This window comes from Ostrea edulis, chromosome 8 (assembly GCF_947568905.1).
Source record: "Ostrea edulis chromosome 8, xbOstEdul1.1, whole genome shotgun sequence".
In the NCBI taxonomy this organism is placed as follows: domain Eukaryota; kingdom Metazoa; phylum Mollusca; class Bivalvia; order Ostreida; family Ostreidae; genus Ostrea; species Ostrea edulis.
The window spans coordinates 790,101-815,000 of record NC_079171.1 but is presented as its reverse complement, the minus strand read 5'-3'; the positions used below and the strand labels follow the sequence as shown (position 1 = coordinate 815,000).

Here is a 24,900-nt window from a genome sequence, read left to right as displayed (position 1 = left end):
GCAAAAAATACTGATACATATAGTTATGCCCAAAAGCGGATCCAACAACGGTGACAGCACCTCTCGTTTAGTGTGTTTCCCCATACCTCCCCATACCTCCGACCTGTGAAACTGTAATCCTCCGTGTTGAAATTTCTAGATGTGAAACTAATTGCGCATGGTATTTGTAATTTAATCAACTTCGGATATGTACTTTGTGCTTAAACACCCCCTTCCAACTTTTAAAACTTTGGATCAGTCACACCGAAAGCCTACATCAAAGGCAAGGCGAATTATATGTTGATGTGATAATTTTCACAGGGACCATTTTTAATGATTATAGTTATAAGAGTTCGGTTATACAATGTTTAGTCTCGTTTTGGTAGGTTTCGTTTTGGTAGATTTCGATTTGTTTCGTTTCAATTCCGTTTCGCACTTTACAGGTGCCCCATATATGATATTTGTTTTACTTTTGCCTTTTTAATATAACATGTGTGTTGACCGTAGTCTGCTTTTCAACAGAGACGTGCACAGATTATGACCGGTTTTGTCCGCTGTTAAGAGACAAATGTGACTCAGTACCAGACGTTCGAGCCGCCTGTCCTAGGACGTGTTCGTCCTGTCAGCGTGAGTGTCATACACTAACAATCTGCTTACTAGCTGCACTGAATTTATTTTACGAGTAAATATTTCATATATTTATATTATCTGTCCTGTGGTTATTGAAATGATCTGATTTGCAAATACAGTCTATCACTGGGTCAAATACAGTCTATCACTGGGTCAAATACAGTCTGACATCATTGGGTCAAATGCTATCTGACGTCAGGCTTAGTACCAATTTTTGGGCTGTTCTTTACAAACTGATTTTTATTATAGACTCACGGCAGGTGTGACAGGTTAACTTATCCCACCTATGATGTATCCAGGGGTCCGTGCTTGCAATCCCCTTTTATATTTTCATCAGATTTGTGGGACTTATCGCTGTACTTTCTTTTCACTTGTTCATGGTTAACTTGTTAATGGTTCACTTGTTAATTGGTAACTTGTTCATGGTTCACTTGCTCATGGTTCACTTGTTAATGGTTCACTTGTTAATGGTTCACTTGTTAGTGGTTCACTTGTTCATTGTAAACTTGTTAATGGTTCACTTGTTAATGGTTCACTCGTTCATTGTTCACTTGTTAATGGTTCACTTGTTAATGGTTCACCTGTTAATGGTTCACTTGTTAATGGTTCACTTGTTAATGGTTCATTTGTTAATGTTTCAATTGTTCATTGTTAACTTGTTAATGGTTCACTTGTTAATGGTTCACTTGTTAATGGTTCACTTGTTAATGGTTCACTTGTTAATGGTTCATTTGTTAATGGTTCACCTGTTAATGGTTCACTTGTTAATGGTTCACTTGTTAATGGTTCACTTGTTAATGGTTCATTTGTTAATGGTTCACCTGTTAATGGTTCACTTGTTAATGGTTCACTTGTTAATGGTTCACCTGTTAATGGTTCACCTGTTAATGGTTCACTTGTTAATGGTTCACTTGTTAATGGTTCACTTGTTAATGGTTCACTTGTTAATGGTTCATTTGTTAATGGTTCACTTGTTCATTGTGAACTTGTTAATCGTTCACTTGTTAATTGTTCACTTGTTTATTGTTAACTTGTTTATTGTTAACTTGTTAGTGGTTCACTTGTTAATGGTTCACTTGTTAATGGTTCACTTGTTAATGGTTCATTTGTTAATGGTTCACTTGTTCATTGTGAACTTGTTAATGGTTCACTTGTTAATGGTTCACTTGTTTATTGTTAACTTGTTAGTGGTTCACTTGTTAATGGTTCACTTGTTAATGGTTCATTTGTTAATGGTTCACTTGTTCATTGTTAACTTGTTAATGGTTCACTTGTTAATGGTTCACTTGTTAATGGTTCACTTGTTAATGGTTCACTTGTTAATGGTTCACTTGTTAATGGTTCATTTGTTAATGGTTCACTTGTTAATGGTTCACTTGTTAATGGTTCACTTGTTAATGGTTCACTTGTTAATGGTTCACTTGTTAATGGTTCACTTGTTTATTGTTAACATGTTTATTGTTAACTTGTTAGTGGTTCACTTGTTTATTGTTAACTTGTTTATTGTTAACTTGTTAGTGGTTCACTTGTTAATGGTTGACTTGTTAATGGTTGACTTGTTAATGGTTGACTTGTTAATGGTTCACTTGTTAATGGTTCATTTGTTAATGGTTCACTTGTTCATTGTTAACTTGTTAATGGTTCACTTGTTAATGGTTCACCTGTTAATGGTTCACTTGTTAATGGTTCACTTGTTAATGGTTCATTTGTTAATGGTTCACTTGTTCATTGTGAACTTGTTAATGGTTCACTTGTTAATGGTTCACTTGTTTATTGTTAACTTGTTTATTGTTAACTTGTTAGTGGTTCACTTGTTAATGGTTCACTTGTTAATGGTTCATTTGTTAATGGTTCACTTGTTCATTGTTAACTTGTTAATGGTTCACTTGTTAATGGTTCACTTGTTTATTGTTAACATGTTTATTGTTAACTTGTTAGTGGTTCACTTGTTTATTGTTAACTTGTTTATTGTTAACTTGTTAGTGGTTAACTTGTTAATGGTTCACTTGTTAATGGTTCACTTGTTAATGGTTCACTTGTTAATGGTTCATTTGTTAATGGTTCACCTGTTAATGGTTCACTTGTTAATGGTTCACTTGTTAATGGTTCACTTGTTAATGGTTCATTTGTTAATGGTTCACTTGTTCATTGTGAACTTGTTAATGGTTCACTTGTTAATGGTTCACTTGTTTATTGTTCACTTGTTTATTGTTAACTTGTTAGTGGTTCACTTGTTAATGGTTCACTTGTTAATGGTTCATTTGTTAATGGTTCACTTGTTCATTGTTAACTTGTTAATGGTTCACTTGTTAATGGTTCACTTGTTAATGGTTCACTTGTTAATGGTTCATTTGTTAATGGTTCACTTGTTAATGGTTCACTTGTTAATGGTTCATTTGTTAATGGTTCACTTGTTCATTGTTAACTTGTTAATGGTTCACTTGTTAATGGTTTACTTGTTAATGGTTCACCTGTTAATGGTTCACTTGTTAATGGTTCACCTGTTAATGGTTCACTTGTTAATGGTTCACTTGTTAATGGTTCATTTGTTAATGGTTCACTTGTTCATTGTGAACTTGTTAATGGTTCACTTGTTAATGGTTCACTTGTTAATGGTTCACTTGTTTATTGTTAACTTGTTTATTGTTAACTTGTTAGTGGTTCACTTGTTAATGGTTCACTTGTTAATGGTTCATTTGTTAATGGTTCACTTGTTCATTGTTAACTTGTTAATGGTTCATTTGTTAATGGTTCACTTGTTCATTGTGAACTTGTTAATGGTTCACTTGTTAATGGTTCACTTGTTTATTGTTAACATGTTTATTGTTAACTTGTTAGTGGTTCACTTGTTTATTGTTAACTTGTTTATTGTTAACTTGTTAGTGGTTAACTTGTTAATGGTTCACTTGTTCATTGTTAACTTGTTAATGGTTCACTTGTTCATGGTTCACTTGTTCATGGTTCACTTGTTAATGGTTCACTCGTTCATTGTTGACTTGTTAATGGTTCACTTGTTAATGTTCACTTGTTCATATTTCACTTGTTAATGGTTAACTTGTTAGTGGTTCACTTGTTCATGGTTAACTTGTTAATGGTTCACTCGTTCATTGTTAACTTGTTAATGGTTCATTTGTTAATTGGTAACTTATTAATGGTTCACTTGTTAATGGTTCACTTGTTAATGGTTCACTTGTTAATGGTTCACTTGTTAATGGTTCACCTGTTAATGGTTCACTTGTTAATGGTTCATTTGTTAATGGTTCACTTGTTAATGGTTCTCTTGTTAATGGTTCACTTGTTAATGGTTCTCTTGTTAATGGTTCACTTGTTAATGATTCACTTGTTAATGGTTCACTTGTGAATGGTTCACTTGTTAATGGTTCACTTGTTAATGGTTCACTTGTTAATGATTCACTTGTTCATTGTTAACTTGTTAATGGTTCACTTGTTAATGGTTCACTCGTTCATTGTTAACTTGTTAAAGGTTCACTTGTTTATTGTTAACTTGTTTATTGTTAACTCCTTCAGGGTTAACTTGTTCAGTGTTAACTTATTCAAAGTTTAATTGTTCAGGGTTCCCTTCTTCAATGTTCACTTTTTCCTGGTTCCTTTATAGTTTACTAGTATATAAGTAAAGGCATGTGATACTCATCAATATTACCGATCAGAAGTGGGGGTAATCTGACTTTTTTCTTTCTTTTTTACCTATTTTTGTTTTGCAGTTACCATCACAACCGCTACTCCTATAACCAATATCTACTCACAATACACACCTACAAAGTATACAACTAAAACGCCCAATCCAACACACTCTTCTACGACTCTTACAAGAAATACGTCCCAGCATACCACTGAAAGTATAAATCCAACACAGTCTTCTACGACTCTTACAAGAAATACGTCCCAGCATACCACTGAAAGTATAAATCCAACACACTCTTCTACGACTCTTACAAGAAATCCGCCCCAGCATACCACTGAAAGTATAAATCGAACACACTCTTCTATGACTCTTACAAGAAATACGTCCCAGCATACCACTGAAAGTATAAATCGAACACGTTCGTCGACGACAGCTGGAGGGAATCCTTCAATGCACATGACTGAATTATCAACGTTATTGTCCATTACGCATTCACAGAGCACAGACAATCTACTTAATGGCAGTACTCAGGGGATTTCCAGTGTTTACCAACCAACCAATGGACAAAACAGCAACAGTACAACTCCGGATCCGTCCGGTGAGTAAAATACTCAAAGATCCTTATCCGTGGGGTAAGTCAAATGCGAGGTGAAGATAACGAACTGTGATCAACCTCATAACTCCTATAAGCAATACAAAATAGATAGTTGGGCAAACACGGACCCTTGGACACACCAGAGGTGGGATCATGTGCCTAGAAGGAGTAAGCATCCCCTGTTGACCGCTACTGAAAACTCCGGATCCGTCCGGTGAGTAAATTGCTCAGATATCCCTATATGTGGGGTAAGTCAAATACACTGTACTCGTCTGGTGATTAATATGCTCAGAGATTTTTATCCGTGGAGATGCTTACTCCTCCTAGGCACATAAGTGAAATACAATGTGCTCAAAACTCCAAAAGGAAATTTAACACATACCATGGTTGATTTTCTCATCGTGTCTGCACGTCTATCTCTCTGTCCATCTTTTGTCACACCTTAAAACTTTATAACTGTCAGAGATAAGACACAGGCATTCACCTTGTGCATTTTGTAGGAGGTATATGCGATGCAATAAAAGGCGTGACTTGTTCCTTCATCGTAACATTGTAACCATTTTCTCTATATATCTATTTGCTTAAAAAAACAGTCAGACTGTCATATTTTTTAAAGCATCAATAACAATTTCGCAGTGGAAATAACTCCACAGCTGTTTATTAAGAACACGAAATATAATTCCAAATTGTATTTCTTTGTAGTAAATGGATGTGCTGACGCAGTAAATATCAATTGCATGAAATACAATTTGTTTGACATCTGTAATAGGACTAGCATTTACTATTCCTGGGGAAGCACACGTTGTCGTTATACCTGTGGATTGTGTCATGCTTGTAAGTAAACATAAAACCCATAGTAAGTGACGTAAAACCCATAGTAAGCGACATAAAACCCATAGTAAGTGACGTAAAACCCATAGTAAGTGACGTAAAACACATACTGAATGACGTAAAACCATAGTAAGTGACGTAAAACCCATACTGAATGACGTACAACCATAGTAAATGACGTAAAACCCATACTGAATTATGCAAACCCCAAAACTAAGTGACGGAAAGCTCATTCCAAAACAAGACATCTGTTGATGCCTTCTAATTTAATCACATTAACCGGAGTTATCCTTCTTTTCTTATTCTTCGTGTGTTTGTTACCAACAGTAAAATCAATCTTATATCCCAAACATCTACATCACTTTAATCAATTGATGCAAACATGAATTATATTCCTTGCGAGCCTGAATTCACCACTAAAGTCCGGTGTCCAACAGAGATCGTACCTACACAAATGAATGTCTAATTTTGTCAAAGATGAATGCCCTGGTTCTTATTAGTACCAACTTCTTTAAGAGCTAATCCAGTGTGCATTAACATATAAATACAAACAGTGAATAATTTAAATCGTAGTATACAATATTAAACAAATAATAAATAACTTAAATCATAGTATACAATATCAAACAAACAATAAATAACTTAAATCGTAGTATACAATATTAAACAAACGATGAATAATTCAAATCGTAGTGTACAATATAAAACAAACGATGAATAATTTTATAAATAACTTAAATCGTAGTATACAATATTAAATAAACAATAAATAACTTAAATCGTAGTATACAATATTAAATAAACAATAAATAACTTAAATCGTAGTATACAATATTAAACAAACAATAGATAACTTAAATCGTAGTATACAATATTAAACAAACAATAAATAACATAAATCGTAGTATACAATATTAACTGGAAAATCGTCGTTCGTGGTTAGAGTGTTTAGAGTACTCATGTTCGATTTCCCATCTCGGCACCGCTACAAATCTAAGACGTAATAAATTTTTTTTCTTCCGGCATTAAAAGTAAAAGTCACTTGGTATTTAGAAGTGAGAATCACGGGTTTTTCGAACATAACCTTAAAAATGGACGTCTGTTATCACAGTAGGTGTTCACACGATAACAAAAAACTTTGCTACAACGGTTCTGAGGTCTAAAACGGGTGAAGACTCTCTATGGGTGTAAAAGTAAACTAAGATGTCTTCTTTAATTAAAATGAAATTTGAGGATTGGTTTACAGAATAAAAACAAATATACAGTCTATCAGTCTCCATGAGAACAAGTATCGCAAGTCGTCAACTTCCCATGTAGCAATATCCCAGTGAACTTGAAACAAAGGACACAATGGGATCTGTTTAATGTTTGAATATTTTATAGAAAATAGTCGTTAATCGCAAACTGGAGCCTTGAATTTTTGACAAACAGTTTCTCCATCATCGACTTTCCATATTTATGTACCAATATCCTAGCATCACTTGCAAAAAGTGTCTTTGCCTCTCAACTAATTCGATTCGCGAGAGCATGTTCTGTGTATGATCATTTTTAAATCCCGCAGGACGCTAACATATAAGATCATGTGACAAAGTCAGTATTTTCCCAATTCTGTGGCTGTTATACTGATCTGTTTTGATTTCTTCATCCACGGACCCTGAATAATGGTATCAAACCTGGGTTCTCTGCATACCGTGCCGCAACAGAGGGGGGTAAACTTATAGTTCAACTGAATTCAACCTGTCGAGGGGGTAAACTTATAGTTCAACTGAATTCAACCTGTCGTTAGATCGAATGCTGTTTGACGTGTTATTCTTCTTGTTCTTCGTCTTTCAACTATTGTCCAGCTGGACCTGCCACTACCGTCGCTGTAGATATAGTTGAAAATGTGGACCTTAAATAGCTTAGTTTTAAAAACTCTTAAATTCAGAGGACCCTAGTCTCAATTTGCACAGAAGATTCATCTCTGTCGAAGATTATGCTAAACGATAGGTTAAACATGAAAAAGAGGAAGATATACCTTGTCAGAATGGAGAAGTATACGAGGAAAATTAAAATCACGTGTTATACACATCAAAACAAATGTGCGTTCCATGCAAGGTGAAGATAACGAACAGTGATCAATCTCATAAATCCTACAAGGAGTACAAAATTGATAGTTGGGCAAACACGGACCCCTGGACACACCAGAGGTGGGATCAGGTGCCTGGGAGGAGTAAGCATCCCCTGTTGACCGGTCACACCCGCCGTGAGCCCCATATCCTGATCAGGTAAACGGAGTTATCCGCAGTCAAAATTAGTGTGCCAAGAACGGCTTAACAATCGGTATGAAACACGTCAGACAACATTTGACCCAATGCGAGGTTGTATTGACGAACTAGATCGTTATAACGACCATAGAATTTGCGAAATGCTGACTTCAATCGAGACTGTTGAAATCCCTGTACCATCAACTTGTTTGTCAGTAGCGTACCTCGATTTAAAAACTGACTATACCCAGAACATGCTCTTGCATATCGAATCAGTTGAGATATATAAACACCATATGCAGGTGATAATGGAATATTGCTACATAAATGTGGGAAGTTGACGATGGAGAAGCTGAAATCATCCCGTTTGTCATACAGTTGAGTTGTCAGTTTGCCGTTAATGTCCATTTATCCTTCTGTGTTCAGTAAACCAGAAGTGATCAAAGAATTACAGAAGTTACATGAAGATTATCTCCCCCACGCATACCTCTTATCCTTGGACGAATTTGACTCCACTTTTTTGGCACACTGTTTTCCCCTATAGAAGCTCTGAAACTTCATTGTTATTTCGGATTTAAAACATTTCGATTGAGCATCACTGAAGACACATTATTTGTCGAAATGCGCATCTGGTGCATCAAAATTGGTACCATAAAAGTTTTGCATGAGGAATATGTTTTGGTTCCAGCTGACGAAACTTCTACCAACATAGTCTTTGTTTATAAAGCTCAAAATTATAACTGCATTTTAAACGAACTTGGCATTAACTCCATATTAACATTATTATATCTTTTATCATAATTAACAGTGTGTGTTCTATTTTGTAGATCCTTGTGTCGATACAATCACTAATTATAATTAACAGTGTGTGTTCTATTTTGTAGATCCTTGTGTCGATACAATCACTAATTATAATTAACAGTGTGTGTTATATTTTGTAGATCCTTGTGTCAATACAATCACTAATTATAATTAACAGTGTGTGTTTTATTTTGCAGATCCTTGTGTCAATACGATCACTAATTATAATTAACAGTGTGTGTTTTATTTTGTAGATCCTTGTGTCAATACGATCACTAATTATAATTAACAGTGTGTGTTTTATTTTGTACATCCTTGTGTCAATACGATCACTAATTATAATTAACAGTGTGTTTTCTATTTTGTAGATCCTTGTGTTGATACGATCACTAATTAAAATTAACAGTGTGTTTTCTATTTTGTAGATTCTTGTGTTGATATGATCACTAATTATAATAAACAGTGTTTTATTTTGTAGATCCTTGTGTTGATATGATCACTAATTATAATTAACAGTGTGTGTTTTATTTTGTAGATTCTTGTGTCGATACGATCACTAATTATAATTAACAGTGTGTGTTTTATTTTGTAGATCCTTGTGTCTATACAATCACTAATTATAATTAACAGTGTTTTATTTTGTAGATCCTTGTGTCTCTACAATCTCTAATTATAATTAACAGTGTGTGTTATATTTTGTAGATCCTTGTGTCTCTACAATCTCTAATTATAATTAACAGTGTGTGTTATATTTTGTAGATCCTTGTGTCTCTACAATCACTAATTATAATTAACAGTGTGTGTTATATTTTGTAGATATTTGTGTCTATACAATCACTAATTATAATTAACAGTGTGTGTTATATTTTGTAGATCCTTGTGTCTATACAATCACTAATTATAATTAACAGTGTTTTATTTTGTAGATCCTTGTGTTGATACAATCACTAATTATAATTAACAGTGTTTTATTTTGTAGATCCTTGTGTTGATACAATCATTAATTATAATTAACAGTGTTTTATTTTGTAAATCCTTGTGTCGATACGATCATTAATTATAATTAACAGTGTGTGTTCTATTTTGTAGATTCTTGTGTTGATACAATCACTAAATATAATTAACAGTGTTCTATTTTGTAAATCCTTGTGTTGATACGATCACTAAATATAATTAACAGTATGTGTTTTATTTTGTAGATCCTTGTGTTGATACGATCACCAACTGTGATGAATACGAACAGGCGCTCTGTACAGATCACACCTTCTCCAGTTTTGTCTATCGTCACTGTAGAAAATTCTGCCAGATATGCTGATTCCGGAACTGGAATTGAGGAATTCCATTCGAGCGTCCGAGGAGTGGGGGCGAGGAATCCTGAAATCTTCCTTTTATTTTTAAATTACGAACGTATGACGACCTCGCCTAACCCCTCCTCCCTAGCAATTCGACATCTGTGGATAGAATTTTATTTGCACATTGATGTTTTTCATATCACATAATTTTTCATCTTGAAACTGGTTTGTTTGTTGTTCTTTGTGTTAAAATAGCATTCATTTATCTTGTGTGATTTATCTGATATGTCTTTGCTTTATATTCGCTAAGATTCCAGAAGTTGATAAAACAGAAAAGTGATCACACGATTACATTGTGACATTAAAAAAATTGCTAATCTGTTTTGCGTTCGACTAAAATGACGTCACGTGATTGACGTCTAAATGTCTTTTGACGGTGAGTAGCAATCTTTAGACGGCAACATGGCGCCTGGATCGTCGTTCTAATTATCTATCTCTGTTGTACATATTCAAATCTTAAACATATTGATCCTCGACAAAATAAAACACTTATTGAGTTTGTTACTGACTGTCTTCAGAAATTTGTTTGATTTTTTTAAAGTCTAGCCTTCTATGTACTCTAACAACCCGACAATGTTTTGTAAACAGTCAATAACCAACCTAACAAGTAATAATTGAAACTAGTCAATAATGTAATATTGAAATATTGCCTCCAGGTAAAAACAACCACTAAGGTAATATTGAAATATTGCGTCCGAGTAACAAACCAATAACGTGATATTGAAACATTGCCTGTGGTAATTAACCAGTACCAAACCAGTTGTTGGTAAATCTTTTTAGTGTTTATTAAGTTATCTTCACCTTTTTTATCACTGAGATGCTAACTTTACTGATTTCTGAACATAGAAGCATTTGAAAGGTAAAGATAACGAAGAGTGGTCAATCTCATAACTCCTATAAAGAAGAAGACGAAAAAGGTGTGGCAAACACGGACTCCTGGACATACTAGAGGTGAGATTAAGTGCCTAGGAGGAGTAAGCATTCCCTGTCGACCGGTCACACCCAACGCAAGATCTATCTCATTTCTGTAAAATCAGTGTTAGCATTAGCATTACGATCCAGAGGCCTCTTTACCCACTTTGATGTTGAGAGCTTTATCTCTCACGGTGTAGCTACTTTCACATTCACAATAATGTCAAGACCATAAACAACTTTCATTTTCACACTTAATCTTATTCCTCAAATGTAGCAATCTGAGCACCGTAGCGTTCATTTTTTGTATCCTCTCAATGATGATTTCATTGTGAATAGTTTGTGAAGGGGCTCATTGTTATCTGAAGTACAGAAACCATTCTTACAGCAAACTGCTGGGGACGAAATTTTCATTCAATATAACCATAATTCGTTATGTCCAATCATGATGAAAGGTGAAGATAACGAACCGTGATCAATCCCATAACTCCTATAAGCAATACAAAGTAGATAGTTGGGCAAACTCGAACCCCTGGATACACCAGAGGTGGGATCAGGTGCCTAGGAGGAGTAAGCATCCCCTGTTGACCGATCACACCCGCCGTGAGCCCTATATCCTGATTAGGTAAACGGAGTTATCCGCAGTCAAAATCAGTGTGCCAAGAACGGCCTAACAATCGGTATGAAACATGTCAGACAGAATTTGACCCAATGATAGGTTGTATTAACGAACTAGATCGTTATAACGACCATAGAATTTGCGAAATGCTGACTTCAATCGAAACTGTTGAAACCCCTGTACCATCAACTTCTTTGTCAGTAGCTTGCCTCGATTTAAAAACTGACTATACGCAGAACAAGCTCTTGTGTATCAAATCAGTTGAGATATATAAACACCATATGCAGGTGATAATGGAATATTGCTACATAAATATGGGAAGTTGACGATGGAGAAGCTGAAATCATCATGTTTGTCATACAGTAACGTTGAGCTGTCAGTTTGCCGTCAATGTCTACTTTCAATAAAATATCTAAGTATGAAACAGAAGTAGACGACTCTGTGGTGTCTTTTATTTCGAGCTCACAGAGATATATCGAATCGACATATGAATGAAAGTTATCATTGTTAATAGACAAAACGTCGTCGATATATCTAAATGTCGAATTGAAGGTCACAGCAAGAGATTTCTTCTCGCGTATAAGTTTTTGAATGCAAGGTGAAGATAACGAACAGTGATCAATCTCATAAATCCTACAAGCAATACAAAATAGATAGTTGGGCAAACACGTACCCCTGGACACACCAGAGGTGGGATCAGGTGCCTAGGAGGAGTAAGCATTCCCTGTTGACCGGTCACACCCGCCGTGAGCCCCATATCCTGATCAGGTAAACGGAGTTATCCGCAGTCAAAATCAGTGTGCCAAGAACGGCTTAACAATCGGTATGAAACACGTCAGACAGTATTTGACCCAATGCGAGGTTGTATTGACGAACTAGATCGTTAAAACGACCATAGAATTTGCGAAATGCTGACTTCAATCGCGACTGTTGAATTGACTGTTAAATTCTGCTTCATATGAATATAGAAACAGGTCAGCTAACGAAGGGGCACAATTCGTGCCCATTAAAATTCCAACAGACTCTTGGAAGACCTAATCACCAAAGACCACGAAGATATTGTCAATGAGGAACTCTAGCATATTTTTTATTTCAACTTCAGAGTACTTGTGCGTGGAATCAGAGTGGTGTTTAACAAAGAATGCTTTTGGATGACTGATCACTAGATATGAATATTTCCTTTTTCCATTTTTGTTGAAGAAGCAACTGTCTGTGATGTCAAAAAGTATAGTCTTTAATTTATCATGAGCAATGGTTGTGTATAGTGTTGAAAAGTCATAGGTTTTGATGTTATTGATCTGGGAAGCTTTGCGATTTCAAGTTTACTAAAAGTTCTTTAGAATATTTTAGAATCCACATTTGATTAACACCACTTCTGGCATATGTAGTTGCACAGTAAGTTTGCAGTTTCTCCTTCACAGCTGTTAATATTTTCGTGAGGATCAAAGATAGGGGCTTGGTAGAGCACTTACTGGATCCAGCAATGTATCTATGTTTGTCAGGGTTTTATGTAGTTTAGGGATGATATAATGAGAACTAAAGAGGATGAAAATCGTTGTAAGCGTGGATTCATTATAAGTGTGTTCGCTATAACTATGTTTTACTGTAAGCGTGAATTCATTATAAGAGTGTTCACTATAACCGTGTTTTACTGTAAGCGTGAATTTATTATAAGTGTGATCATTATAACCTTGTTTTATTGTAAGCATGAATTCATTATCAGCCTGGTCATTATAATAGTGTTTTACTGTAAGCGTGCATTCATTATAAGAGTGTTCACTATAACCGTGTTTGACTATAAGCGTGAATTCATTATAAGCATGTTCACTATAGCCATGTTTTACTGCGAAAGTGAATTTATCATAAGTGTGTTTGCTGTAACCATGTTTTACTGTTAGTGAGAATTCATTATAAGTGTGCTCACTGTAACTGTGTTCTACTGTAAGTGTGAATTCGTTATAAGTGTATCTGCTGTAACCATGTTTTACTGTAAGTGTGAATTCATTATAAGTGTCTTCACTATAGCCATGTTTTACTGTAAGTGTGAATTCATTATAAGCGTGTTCACTATAACCATGTTTCACTGTAAATGTAAATTCACTATAACTGTGTTTTACTGTAACTCCTATCCATATTAATGATTATGACTAATAGAAAATCTTATGCACTCTATTGTTTTAATCCGGATTGCTATAATATCGAATTTAAATGTTTTGTTTATTGAAATATAAGATACACATATATTTATGGGTCAGGGCATTTTATTCAAATGATGTTTTCTTAAGGAATTTCAAGAATTCTTTTTCATTGACCAATCCATCCCCGTCTTTATCTGCAAAGTCAATCATTTCCTGAAAAAAATGAATATAACAGTGATAAAAAGGTAATATAACATCAAGAAAACTGCTATTAATTCTGTAAATTAACTTTAGTCAAAGTTATAGCTTGGGTAGTTAACTGTCGTGAAAGCAGTGTCTTACATTAAGTATCGCGTTTTGTTGTGGTTGAAGTAGTGTCTTACATTAAGTATCGCGTTTTGTTGTGGTTGAAGTAGTGTCTTACATTAAGTATCGCGTTTTGTTGTGGTTGAAGTAGTGTCTTACATTAAGTATCGCGTTTTGTTGTGGTTGAAGTAGTGTCTTACATTAAGTATCGCGTTTTGTTGTGGTTGAAGTAGTGTCTTACATTAAGTATCGCATTTTGTTGTGGTTGAAGCAGTGTCTTACATTAAGTATCACGTTTTGTTGTGGTTGAAGTAGTGTCTTACATTAAGTATCGCGTTTTGTTCTGGTTGAAGTAGTGATGTGTGTGTCTTACGTTAAGTATCGCGTTTTCTTCTGGTTGAAGTAGTGATGTGTGTGTCGTGTTTACTGGTATTTGACTGGTACCTTTATAATGTCGTACTTACATTAAGTATCGCGTTTTCTTTTGGTTGAAGTAGTGATTTCTGTGTCTTACATTAAGTATCGCGTTTTGTTGTGGTTGAAGTAGTTATTGGTGTGTCGTGTTTACTGGCATTTGACTGCTTCCTGTTATTGAGGTGATGCTTTGTAAGTTGCGTTTTCACGTGGACCAGAGTTTGTGTGTTACGCTGTTGTGGAGATATCGGTTATGGAGATGATTGTTATGTACGTGTTTAGGCGTAAAGAACTATTTATTCCGTCCCTTAAGTAGTGACAGGTTCCCCGAGTTTATGCCGGTCTAGAAGTAGATCCGAAATGGTTATGAGTATTACCTGAGTACAGTGGAGCCTCTGTAATGGTTATGAGTATTACCTGAGTACAGTGGAGCCTCTGTAATGATTATCTGTATTATCTGAGTACAGTGGAACCTCTGTAATGGTTATGAGTATTATCTGAGTATAGTGGAGCCTCTGTAATGGTTATCTGTACTACCTGAGTACAGTGGAACCTCTGTAATGGTTATGAGTATTATCTGAGTATAGTGGAGCCTCTGTAATGGTTATCTGTATTACCTTAGTACAGTGGAGCCTCTGTAATGGTTATCTGTTTTACCTGAGTACATTGGAACCTCTGTAATGGTTATCAGTATTACCTGATTACATCGGAGCCTCTGTAATGGTTATCTGTATTATCTGAGTACAGTGGAGCCTCTGTAATGGTTATGAGTATTACCTGAGTACAGTGGAGCCTCTGTAATGGTTATCAGCATTACCTGAGTACAGTGGAGCCTCTGTAATGATTATCTGTATTACCTGAGTACAGTGGAGCCTCTGTAATGGTTATGAGTATTACCTGCGTACAGTGGAGCCTCTGTATTGATTATCTGTATTACCTGAGTACAGTGGAGCCTCTGTAATGGTTATGAGTATTACCTGAGTGCAGTGGAGCCTCTGTAATGATTACCTGAGTACAGTGGAGCCTCTGTAATGGTAATGAGTATTACCTGAGTACAGTGGAGTCTCTGTAATGATTATCTGTATTACCTGAGTACAGTGGAGCTTCTGTAATGGTAATGAGTATTACCTGAGTACAGTGGAGCCTCTGTAATGGTTATCTGTATTACCTGAGTACAGTGGAGCCTCTGTAATGGTAATGAGTATTACCTGAGTACAGTGGAGCCTCTGTAATGATTATCTGTATTACCTGAGTACAGTGGAGCCTCTGTAATGGTTATCAGTATTACCTGAGTACAGTGGAGCCTCTGTAATGGTTATATGTATTACCTGAGTACAGTGGAGCCTCTGTAATGGTTATCAGTAATACTTGAGTACAGTGGAGCCTTTGTAATGGGTATCAGTATTATCTGAGTACAGTGGAGCCTCTGTAATGGTTATGAGTATTACCTGAGTACAGTGGAGCCTCTGTAATGGGTATCAGTATTACCTGAGTACAGTGGAGCCTCTGTAATGGTTATCAGTATTACCTCAGTACAGTGGAGCCTCTGTAATGGGTATCTGTATTACCTGAGTACAGTGGAGCCTCTGTAATGGTTATCTGTATTACCTGAGTACAGTGGAGCCTCTGTATAACTTTTAGTATTTCGGCACTCAGTGGTAGAGCGTTCACTTCGTAACCGGGAGGTCGTGAGTTCGAGTTCCGCTTGTGCCATGGCCGCGTCAAACCTAAGACATCAACATAGGTAGTGCTTGCTCTTTCACCAAATGTGCGGCATTTAGAAGTGAGGAGCACGGGTCATTCATTTAGAAGTGAGGAGCACGGGTCTTTCATTTAGAAGTGAGGAGTACGGGTCTTTCAGATATGACCTTAAAAACGGAGGTCCGGTATCGCGGCAGGCATTTACATTTTAAGGAACCCTCATTGCTACGGCCGTATAGGTATGAATTTGTGGTACCTCACCTCCAGCTGATGACGTCTCAATATGAGTGAATAATTCTCGACGGAACGTGAAACAAACAAAGAAACAAACAATTAAACAAGTACCTGCAAATCCTCTGTCATTGTTCCAGTGTAAAATCCGAGTTCGCTAGCCACCCATGTCAGGTCTCCGGAATTAATTTTTCCGTCCCCATCCAGATCCAGCAATTGGAATGATTTCTTAAGATCCTCCGTTTCGTCTTTCTGGGTCATTTTCTTTGTCATGATGGCCAGGAAATCATTATAGTCTAACAAACCTATGAAGGTATAATAGATATACATAGGTTAGAATAGATCCTCAATACTCCTTGCTTATCGTAAGAGGCGACTAAATGAGGCGGTCCTTCGAATAAGACTGCAAAATCTGAGGTCATGTGCCACTGTAGGTGTGGCACGGCAAAAATATCTCACTGATCCAAAGCCGTAAGCGTAAGTGCCGAGCATTGGCCTAAATTTTGCAGCCCTTCACCAGTAATGGTAATGTATCCATATAAGTGAAAAATTCTTGAGCTGGACGTTAAACAATAAACAACAAACTAACAAAATATGTTGGACTGTTTTAGCTGAGTGGTATAGCGTTGGTGTCGTAACCGGGAGACCGTAAGTTCGAACCCCATTCGTTCCATGGCCGGGTCAAACTTAAGACGTAATCATGGGTAGCGATTACTCCTTCGCCAAAAGCTCGGTATTTAGAACTGAGAATGACAGGTTTTTCAGATATGACCTTACAAATAGAGCATTCGTGTCGCGGAAGGCGTTGGCACAATAAAGAATCCTCACTGCTATTAGCCTTGAGCGTTAAGCGTGTCTGTCATACTTCCCCTACAGATGATGACGTCACAGGGTGATTATTAAGCGTGTCTGTCATACTTCCCCTACAGATGATGACGTCACAGGGTGATTATTAAACGTGTCTGTCATACTTCCCCTACAGATGATGACGTCACAGGGTGATTATTAAGCGTGTCTGTCATACTTCCCCTACAGATGATGACGTCACAGGGTGATTATTAAGCGTGTCTGTCATACTTCCCCTACAGATGATGACGTCACAGGGTGATTATTAAGCGTGTCTGTCATACTTCCCCTACAGATGATGACGTCACAGGGTGATTATTAAGCGTGTCTGTCATACTTCCCCTACAGATGATGACGTCACAGGGTGATTATTAAGCGTGTCTGTCATACTTCCCCTACAGATGATGACGTCACAGGGTGATTATTAAGCGTGTCTGTCATACTTCCCCTACAGATGATGACGTCACAGGGTGATTATTAAGCGTGTCTGTCATACTTCCCCTACAGATTTTGACGTCTCAGGGTGATTATTAAGCGTGTCTGTCATACTTCCCCTACAGATGATGACGTCACAGGGTGATTATTAAGCGTGTCTGTCATACTTCCCCTACAGATGATGACGTCACAGGGTGATTATTAAGCGTGTCTGTCATACTTCCCCTACAGATGATGACGTCACAGGGTGATTATTAAGCGTGTCTGTCATACTTCCCCTACAGATGATGACGTCACAGGGTGATTATTAAGCGTGTCTGTCATACTTCCCCTACAGATGATGACGTCACAGGGTGATTATTAAGCGTGTCTGTCATACTTCCCCTACAGATTTTGACGTCTCAGGGTGATTATTAAGCGTGTCTGTCATACATCCCCTACAGATTTTGACGTCTCAGGGTGATTATTAAGCGTGTCTGTCATACATCCCCTACAGATGATGACGTCACAGGGTGATTATTAAGCGTGTCTGTCATACTTCCCCTACAGATGATGACGTCACAGGGTGATTATTAAGCGTGTCTGTCATACTTCCCCTACAGATGATGACGTCACAGGGTGATTATTAAGCGTGTCTGTCATACTTCCCCTACAGATTTTGACGTCTCAGGGTGATTATTAAGCGTGTCTGTCATACATCCCCTACAGATTTTGACGTCTCAGGGTGATTATTAAGCGTGTCTGTCATACATCCCCTACAGATGATGACGTCACAGGGTGATTATGTGAATGAACAACTCTAGAAGTAACGTAACACGAACAAACGAACATAACTCATTCATTGTATTAGTTTAAACATTAACTCATTCATTGTATTAGTTTAAACATTAACTCATTCATTGTATTAGTTTAAACATTAACTCATTCATTGTATTAGTTTAAACATTAACTCATTCATTGTATTAGTTTAAACATTAACTCATTCATTGTATTAGTTTAAACATAACTCATTCATTGTATTAGTTTAAACATTAACTCATTCATTGTATTAGTTTAAACATTAACTCATTCATTGTATTAGTTTAAACATTAACTCATTCATTGTATTAGTTTAAACATTAACTCATTCATTGTATTAGTTTAAACATTAACTCATTCATTGTATTAGTTTAAACATTAACTCATTCATTGTATTAGTTTAAACATTGACTTTAATGCATCTGCTTAGAAATATGCACGTTCATTACGCGTGAATAATGCCATCTGTGTCTGCAGTGTGTCGTCTACAGATAGGATACAACCCCCACGTGCCCTGCTGCTCATCTACGAATCCTTATAATACACGTCATTGATGACGTCATAATCAAATGTCTTTGAAAGGTTTTTTCAATGTTTGTCATTTCTAAACTTCAGCTGAGACTATTTAAGGTGTTGGCGGTAAAAAAAATAATAAAGCTACGAGACAAATTCGCTTAGTTTGTCAGGTGTTTGTTGATTTTCAACTTGAGACTTACAAAAGGTTCGGCGACAAGGTTTGTTCATCTTTCCCCCCAAAAAACTGATCCTAAAACAATGCATATATGCTCATCATCCGCTACATCGTTTCCGAAAAACGGTTCACCACCGTCAACTTCATTGAACATCGACATTAACGGTAAACTAACAACTCAATTTTATGAAAAACGGATGATTTCAGCTTCTCCATCGCCATCTCCCCCACATTAATGTAGCAATATTCCATTATCACCAACTTAGGGTGTTTATTCTCTCAACTAATTCTATATCTGCAAGAACATGTTCTGCTTATGATCAAATTTTCAACCGCAACAAACCACTAAGAAATGAGTTGATTTTAGATACAGGGGCTTTAACAGCCTCGTTTAGAGTCAGCATTTTACAGAATTTAGAAAAATTAAAATGACGAGGAAAGTGAACTGTGACCAATTTCATAATTTCTAAAGAATATAGAATTTTGAAGACAAACGAGGAGCCCTGGAAATACCAGAGGTGTCCTCTACTGATCGGTCACACCCGCTGTGAGCCCTGTATCTTGATCACGTCATTAGATTCAATGCTGTCTGAAATGATTTATACCCATTGTTTAGCCGTCCTTTGTTTATGAATTACTCCGTTTACTTGATCAGGATATAGGGCTCACTACTATGATTTACATGTATTGTAACAATGACTAGATTACCTTGTCCTTCCTTGTCCACTTCCGCTATCAGCTGACGAATTTCGTCCTGTTTTGGTTCAAAACCCAATGCTCGCAATGCGATCTGAAATGGAGTCCAAGAAAAACATTTGAATGGATCTTACAGATACCTCCGCAGTTTGTCAGCTGTACAATTATCGATTAGGGGTGTGTTTGTTTTCGTTGTGAAACCCCCAAACACAAACGCAGGCTGACGTAGAGAGCGAAAACCAGCACAAAGAACTATAATTCTTCCTCCACGAAATTAACAACAAAAATGAGAGTTTTTATTGGATGTTTGTATATCTTTATATCGACAGTCTATAGTCAATAAACTGAGTGACGGACCTAGAAGGAGGTTATTGTTGATGTATTGAGTGGCGGATCTAGAGGGTGTTATAGTCAACAGACTGAGTGGCGGATCTAGAGGGGATTATAGTCAACAGACTGAGTGGCGGATCTAGAGGATGTTATAGTCAACAGACTGAGTGGCGGATCTAGAGGGTGTTATAGTCAACAGACTGAGTGGCGGATCTACAGGGTGTTATAGTCAACAGACTGAGTGGCGAATCTAGAGGGTGTTATAGTCAACAGACTGAGTGGCGAATCTAGAGGGTGTTATAGTCAACAGACTGAGTGGTGGATCTACAGGGTGTTATAGTCAACAGACTGAGTGGCGAATCTAGAGGGTGTTATAGTCAACAGACTGAGTGGCGGATCTACAGGGGGTTATAATCAATGTACTGTTTAGGATTATTTACATGTTCCATCAGTCTATTTTACTCGTAACGTGCATGTAACAGGGGTCTATTTTACTCGTCACGTGCATGTAACAGGGGTCTATTTTACTCACCACGTGCATGTAACAGGGGTCTATTTTACTCGTGACGTTCATGTAACAGGGGTCTATTTTACTCGTGACGTTCATGTAACAGGGGTCTATTTTACTCGTGACGTTCATGTAACAGGGGTCTATTTTACTCGTGACGTTCATGTAACAGGGTTCTATTTTACTCGTAACGTGCATGTAACAGGGGTCTATTTTACTCGTCACGTGCATTTAACAGGGGTCTATTTTACTCGCCACGTGCATGTAACAGGGGTCTATTTTACTCGCCACGTGCATGTAACAGGGGTCTATTTTACTCGTCACGTGCATGTAACCAGGAGTCTATTTTATGAGATGTATCGCTCAGATTCTCGAAACCCGGATGTTGCGGACTATATTGTAATTGTAATTGTAATTAAAAGATTTATATAGCACCCTATCAACATTAGTTCTCTACAGCGCTTTACAAATGTAGCGCCCTATCAACATTAGTTCTCTACAGCGCTTTACAAATGTAGCGTCCTACCAACATTAGTTCTCTACAGCGCTTTACAAATGTGAAAGAAAAGATAATATAAAATCAATGTGCACATACATGTGAATAAAATATTCATAGTGTCAGAATTAAAATGCATAAATATTATTATTAATATATAGCGATATGATATGATTACCCTAATAGCATATAAAACTATTTAAAACAACCCTTAGGAATAATTAAATACATAGAAAGGACATAGGTATAATAACAAACTACAGGTGGGTTTTGTTGTTGTTGGGTTTTTTGGGGTTTGTTTTTTAAACAGCACTGTAAGAGCTGTATGTAATAGCACTAAATATATAAAAATAATCACAACTTAAAAGCTAATCTAAAAAGATGCGTTTTGCGGTCCACTTTAAAACTAGACAGTGAAGTACATTGTCTGAGTTTAAAAGGCAGAGAGTTTCAGATACTCGATGTAGCCTTGTCCAAACGTCGATCCCCATATGTATTCGTACGTGTCCGAGGTTATATTTCAAAATATCAACAACTGAGGAAACAAAATCATGAGTTACTCTATTCCCAGTCCCGCTCCACGGTGAAGAGATTGAATGTCAAACATTAAATAGTCCCGTTCCACGGTGGAGAAATCGAATATCAAACATTAAATAGTCCCGCTCCACGGTGGAGAGATCGAATGTCAAACATTAAGTAGTCCCGCTCCACGGTGGAGAGATCGAATGTCAAACATTAAGTAGTCCCGCTCCACGGTGGAGAGATCGAATGTCAAACATTAAATAGTCCCGTTCCACGGTGGAGAAATCGAATGTCAAACATTAAATAGTCCCGTTCCACGGTGGAGAAATCGAATGTCAAACATTAAATAATCCCGCTCCACGGTGGAGAAATCGAATGTCAAACATTAAATAGTCCCGCTCTACGGTGGAGAAATCGAATGTCAAACATTAAATAGTCCCGCTCCACGGTGGAGAAATCGAATGTCAAACATTAAATAGTCCCGCTCTACGGTGGAGAAATCGAATAGTATGTAAGAAATCGGGATTTTCTATTAACATCGGGACCAGTCTTCAGAAAGAGTTGAAACTTCCGTTACACAATAAGTCAAGTAATTTCCGGTAGACAATGCGCAGAACGAAACATGATGGGTTAGATAATCCGAAATAAATGACAATGAGCAGAATGAAACATGATGGATTCGATAATCTGAAATAAATGGAGTGCATAAACAGAACTCCCGCTACCCAACGTAACGTAAACATACCAGATGTTTAGATGACAGAGAAATAAATGAAAACTGGTTCCCTATCGACAATAGAAGATACGGGTATGTGTAGGTAAAAACTGGTTCCCTGTCGACAATAGAAGGTACGGGTATGTGTAGATAAAAACTGGTTCCCTATCGACAATAGAAGGTACGGGTATGTGTAGGTAAGAAATACAAAGAATATCAAAGATGACGTCACCTTGAGGTCCCCGGCGTCTATCGTACCATCTCCTGTCTCCTCGCCGCCTCTACTGAAAATGTCAAAGGCCTCCCGAAGGTCAGCTTCCTGTTCCTCTGTCAACTTCAGGTGTGTTTTCCGAGTTATTTTTGAATTTTTCGTGAGATTCGCCTTTGAATTCAAAATAAAAATTCTAATGAGGTACTCCATTTTATGTTTTTGTTAATATCTACATCTACATATGTAGATAAAGAGCACTTTCTGTACCCACGCATGCGTTCAAGGAAAAACTAAGGCCATAAACTGAAAAGAGACTTTTAAATCAACATTTTGTTGAGTTCAGTTTATTTTCAGTTTAGAGTCTTGAGGTCAGATATCTGGGATTTGGCTATTGCGTTGTGTTTTAATTAAAGCTTGACTATTTGAATACTTGAATGACAGGGTTTTTATTAGAAAAAATATCGTTCGCAGTCGTCAGGCCAAAAAAAATTTCTTCTATTCTAAATTAGTAATCGATATGATTCATGATATGCTAGCTGCAATAATGTAGCCCTATCCAATTTCTTTTTATTCTGACATTTTCGGGATAGGGCTACAATTCCATAGGATCTCCGTAATGGTGCAAAATAATTTTATGAATAACCGATAATAAACTCTGTGTATTAGTCCCAAATGTTGTTTACACCAAAAGGAGTACCAACTTTGTGCTCGGGCATGTCTAATAAAGGTGTTTTTCATTCAATATAATGTACAGCATGCAAAATTCTTCGTCTGCTCCGCCATGCTTGTTATCGCGAGATCTCGTAGGTGGATCTAATGAAAGCCTAAACATTGACAATCAGCGGGAAAATGTAGTTACTCGAGCGACTTCGACAAAGAAAGGAAAATCATATTGTTGCAGAAAGAATTTACACTCTGCTGTTCGGTTTTTAACTTGATATTTAATTCAAACCTTTTCAATACCGTCGAAATAGCTTTCGCCTCCATACTTGTCCATTGATGTAAATACTACCTTATATGGCATATGCAAATGACTTGACAATCGGAAGTTGAAACTTCAGTACATCAAACATGGCGCACAAATATGAATCGAGGAATTGGAATTTATCGAAATTGTTGAAAACGGTAGAATAGAGCCTCACAAATCTAAAGTTCCAGGTTGTAAATTTATATATTGACTAAGAAACATAGAATATCATTTTATTTACGTAAAGAAAGTCAGGAAATGTTTAGAATGAGCGCAAATGTTGCGGGAGTGAATCACTCCCGCATTTGCACCATTACGGAGATCCTAAGGAGTTTTTAGCCCTCTCCCTAAAAAAAATCAAAAAAAATCAGAGAGGGCTACATTATTGCAGCTAATGATCTGCATGTCTATACCGATAAACTATCAATCCCTATTGTGGTGAACAAACTCACATTCTTGCATTTTTCTAAAAACCTACATAATTCAAAACAGTACACGCAGTATGTGTCTGATGAGTTGTTATATTTAGGAATGGGTCTCTCTAACGATTTATTCAGAAATAACACTATACCTCCATTGTTTACATACAGTGGCGAATTTAGAGGGAACCGAAAAATTAAAAAAAAAATAATTGTAGAGCAAGAGTATAAATCTGAACATTATATATACACACAAGCGCATAAACATTGTTTGTTGATATATATTGATTTTATAATGTTTAAAGTATAGTTAGAATAACCGATAAAAGTAACCTGAAAAGTTTCCAAAATCCTGAACCCCCCCCCTTCTGACCTGACCCCCCCCTTTTTTTTTTAAAACAAAATCTGGATCCGCTACTGCTGTACTCACTTACCTCGACATCGCGTGATCTATTGACTTTCATTTAAGGATGTACGGGACTGACGATTTTGAAATTACCGCGCAACTCCGAATGACGTAAATAAATCCTATGTCGTTCGCATCTCCTATTTGATTCTGAGTGTATGTTAGATAATATCTACAATGCAATTAATTCTATAGATATATTTTACATAAACTATGACAAAAATATTATTATATTCGAAATAAAAACAAATCGCGTAAATTTTACGACTTTAATTACTTTTCGGCAATGTAAACATAGTGTAGTATCTGGGGAGTCGTCCCCAGTACGACCTGTTTGGCAGACAGCTTCCGGAGCCCAGATGACAGTTCTCGCCAAGAGGTATTCTTACGAATATAGCTTGAAGAAGCAAGAAGCACGTATACGACGAGCACTAATAGATTGCAGAGATACAGGAATTCTTA

General features: G+C 36.7%; 2 protein-coding genes across 2 annotated transcripts in view; one reads left to right on the top strand and one right to left on the bottom strand.

The window, feature by feature from the left end:
* LOC125662145 (uncharacterized) overlaps positions 1-10,398 on the top strand; it is a 26,295-nt gene extending 15,897 nt beyond the window's left edge. The window contains exons 9-13 of the mRNA XM_056146808.1: positions 487-606; positions 4,332-4,850; positions 5,550-5,681; positions 9,094-9,108; positions 9,925-10,398. Of these exons, the coding sequence (XP_056002783.1) occupies positions 487-606; positions 4,332-4,850; positions 5,550-5,681; positions 9,094-9,108; positions 9,925-10,040 (902 nt within the window). The 3' untranslated portion in view covers positions 10,041-10,398. The remainder of the gene's footprint in view (positions 1-486; positions 607-4,331; positions 4,851-5,549; positions 5,682-9,093; positions 9,109-9,924) is intronic.
* A 3,453-nt stretch (positions 10,399-13,851) lies between these two features.
* Positions 13,852-24,900, bottom strand: part of LOC125662157 (uncharacterized) — a 42,612-nt gene continuing 31,563 nt past the window's right edge. The window contains exons 7-10 of the mRNA XM_048894332.2: positions 22,668-22,817; positions 19,877-19,958; positions 16,513-16,703; positions 13,852-13,959 (exon numbers count right to left, since the gene is read on the bottom strand). Of these exons, the coding sequence (XP_048750289.2) occupies positions 13,870-13,959; positions 16,513-16,703; positions 19,877-19,958; positions 22,668-22,817 (513 nt within the window). The 3' untranslated portion in view covers positions 13,852-13,869. The remainder of the gene's footprint in view (positions 13,960-16,512; positions 16,704-19,876; positions 19,959-22,667; positions 22,818-24,900) is intronic.